The sequence below is a fragment of the Merops nubicus genome, unplaced genomic scaffold (assembly GCF_000691845.1).
Source record: "Merops nubicus isolate BGI_N331 unplaced genomic scaffold, ASM69184v1 scaffold12045, whole genome shotgun sequence".
Lineage (NCBI taxonomy): Eukaryota > Metazoa > Chordata > Aves > Coraciiformes > Meropidae > Merops > Merops nubicus.
The window spans coordinates 6905-10184 of record NW_008611652.1 but is presented as its reverse complement, the minus strand read 5'-3'; the positions used below and the strand labels follow the sequence as shown (position 1 = coordinate 10184).

General features: G+C 38.2%; 1 protein-coding gene across 1 annotated transcript in view; it reads right to left on the bottom strand.

The window, feature by feature from the left end:
* The window catches only part of CRAMP1L (Crm, cramped-like (Drosophila)), a gene marked incomplete at its 3' end in the record, with an annotated part of 24877 nt that overhangs the window by 14828 nt on the left and 6769 nt on the right, over positions 1-3280 (bottom strand). The window contains exon 3 of the mRNA XM_008941284.1: positions 524-717. Coding sequence (XP_008939532.1) covers positions 524-717 — 194 coding nt within the window. The remainder of the gene's footprint in view (positions 1-523; positions 718-3280) is intronic.

The window sequence follows — 3280 nt, the reverse complement described above, 5'->3', positions numbered from 1 at the left end:
CAGGAATGCTCTTAACACAATCACCGCAACAGGACAACCCGGAATACATCATACGAGATACAAGAACAGAGCATCTGACTTTTTGTTTCTTAGCCCTGGTACTGAACTGGCTCAGATCTTTTCCTAGTCAAAGACTAAACACAGTGCCTACAATTCTTGTTAGACTAGATGTTTCCCTGCTTGGTAATATTACAGCATAAGTGTGTTGCTTTTGAAAGCTGAGATAGGGATATGATTTATTCCCATCTGAAACAGAATTGTAACTGAAATTATTTCAAACACTGATGAATGAAATTCACAAATGTTTTCTTTGTATTTCAAAACAAAAGAAAGCTTGACACTTTTGAAATGTGGCTGTGATTGACAACTGGTTTATAGCCAGCTATGCACACATAGGCATAGAGAAAGGTGCATGTGTACGTATGCATTTCGCTCCTGCAGACCTCAGCTGAATCAGCCTTCCTCAGGAATATCTGGACAGTAAACGAAGCCGTCTGAGCCTGTTGTTTTCCTCCACAGATACCTCATACAGTCCCTCGAAGAAAGTGTTTTTGTCCTCTGTGCTCCATGACTCCCACTGCCGTCTGACCTTCTTTCCTTCCTCCTTCTCTCCAGCTGAGGAGCTCAGGTTCCTTGCTGCTGACTTAGAATTCCCAGCGTGATTGCTGTGAGGAATTCCTGATGTGCCACCAGATGTAGTCCCTCCATTATCTGCTGCTGCAAAAAAACCCATGATAATAGTGAACACTAAACCAACAGGAGGATTCGCGGATAAAATAAGAGAGGGACTCAGAATTTGCTCCTGCTTCATCACTCCTGCCTGTATCAGTTTCTTGTTAAGAAACTGCACCTGAAACACAACAGGCAAATAACAATGTCTGCTTTAAAGAAATAAAATCTCCAAGAGCAAAAAACAAGGGGAAGGTTTCAATAGCTTAATTTTGTATTTTGAAAGGTAAGACAGATAAGCAGGAATATACCAAAGCAACCTTTAAAAGGGAACACACTCCCTGATGCTTACACATGGGTGCTCTGCAGTTGCCCCTTCACAGCTGAGGGGAATTTCAGGGCAATGCTGAACATTGAAGTGACCAATTAAGCTAACAAGTGACCATCAGAAAACATACATCTTCTCATAACCTTGTCTTTTGTCTTGATCCTACTGCCTCTGAAATAGGCACAGTGATGAAAGGACTGGGAGATGTCTCCTCCAGCTCCCTGCACAGCAACGTGTCAGCATGCTCAAGAACCCAATACTCGTACAAGGAGCACTAGCTCTGGCACTCAGCCCACCTAGGACACCTCAAGGTATCCCAAGGATGGCAAGTCCCAGTTCCTCCTCATTCCTCAAACCCTGGCATGGCTTTCAGAGAAGGGCACAGAAGTGTAATCTTGACTGTACCTTTGTCAGTTATTGGCACCCCAAAGAACATGGAGCAGAAAAAAAACCACCAAAGGTCAGAAATACAAAAGGAGAATAAAGACTGATGGAACTAAGGGAATTTACTGTTTATGCAAGTAGGGGACAGGGAAGAAAATGGGATGAAGAAACTGCAAGAAGGTGAGAGCTCTAACACAGTAAGATTCCATTCCCTCACCTTGATTCAGCAGAAAAGCCACTTTTTTTTCTGCCTTTTTTTTTTTAATTGCCTCTGAAACCATTAGCCTTTCAAAGACATTTTCATCAGCAAAATATTATCAACTAACCTTAAACCTCCGATTTATTCACAACAGAAATCAAAGCAAACATCATGCTTGGTCTGACACCATAGGCAGATTAGCATGTTAATCCAGAAACCAGGGAGAGCTCCCAAAAAGTGCACTCATTTTTGTCCATGAAAACGTAACGATTCTCAGTAACCTAAATTTTCAAAATATATTCTCTTTTATTTTGCTATGAAGCATTACTTAAGATTTGACTGTCCCTATTAATGCAGGTGTGTACTTAATGAGACAGAAGCCTTTTAACATTAAATATATATTGCTCATTATAAAGAACAGTAATTATCATTGCCATTTTTCTGTCTACTGTCCTTTGTTTTGTGTTTTCTCCAATGATAGATTGCCTTGCCTTTAGTTCATCTGCTTAAAAGTCCAGCTTGTACAATACAAAAGTCCCAACAAGTTTCCCTAACTTTGATACACATTTGCACAGACCTCCCTTTCATATTTAGGCTCTAAAAGTTCAGATATCTTTAAAAAATCAATTATATGAAGTAATTTGTTTAGCTGACAAAGCCAGTGTTTATATACACATGCATACACATATATGTGTCTGTGTCTGTATCTATATATAGCTCATTCAAAAACCAGAACAGCCTCATTTCATAATCTTAATTTTTTTTTAAAAGACTATCAAAAGAATCAACTGTTATAAACTTACTATTTGTTAGAAATTTGAAAAATCTGTATGTAAATCTTAAATATAACAGTTGCAATTTGAAAGTAATTCCTTTGGATGACAAAACTACTTCTCCAAATCCTAAAAAAGCTGTGTGTTCAAGTAACAAAGAGCACTTGAAATCAAACCTGAAAGACAGTAAGATGTGTGAAAGTACTTTTTTTCCTGCATAGAATAAATATTTACTTGACAACAATAAATATTTACTTGATACAAAATTACAACAAGTGATCATTTGAAGGTTAATGTTTCTTTCTTTTCTGGGAATGACTATTTGATCCTTTCAGAGAAAACTGCTGTCACCACAGGGAAGCATGTTAGGCAAAACATGAAAAAGAACCGGACATCCAGAAGAAAATGCACTTGAAAAACACTTCTCAAATAAACAGCTTTTCTGTTTCCTAAAGCCTTTACCAGCCACTAATAAAACACCTGGAAGTTCAGAATTTTATTCTGGTACTGTGAAGGTGAATTCTTTTAAAAAAAGAATCTAAGAAAAAACAGACCCCTTTAATAGGCAGCTCAAATCAAAACTAACAATTTTGAGACACAGAATTGCTTCTATATTCTGCAAATATGAGAATGGAGCATCACAATTTGCATGGTAAAGAAATATAGATCTTAATTCAAACACATTAGTCCTCAATCTCAACCTCCAGCCGCCTCCTGCTACTGGCTCCCAGGGCAAAAGATGGCCTTTACCAAAAGACAGCTACAGGACTCTATCCCAGAGTTACTATCCTGATCACAGACTTCTGAATTTTTCAGAAATCATTTTGTGGTTTTGTTTGTTGGGTGGCTGGCTTGTGTTTGGGGCTTCTGGGGGGTTTGTTTTTTTTTTTTTTTCTTTTTTTTTTTTTCTCCCCCTGTATACCAATT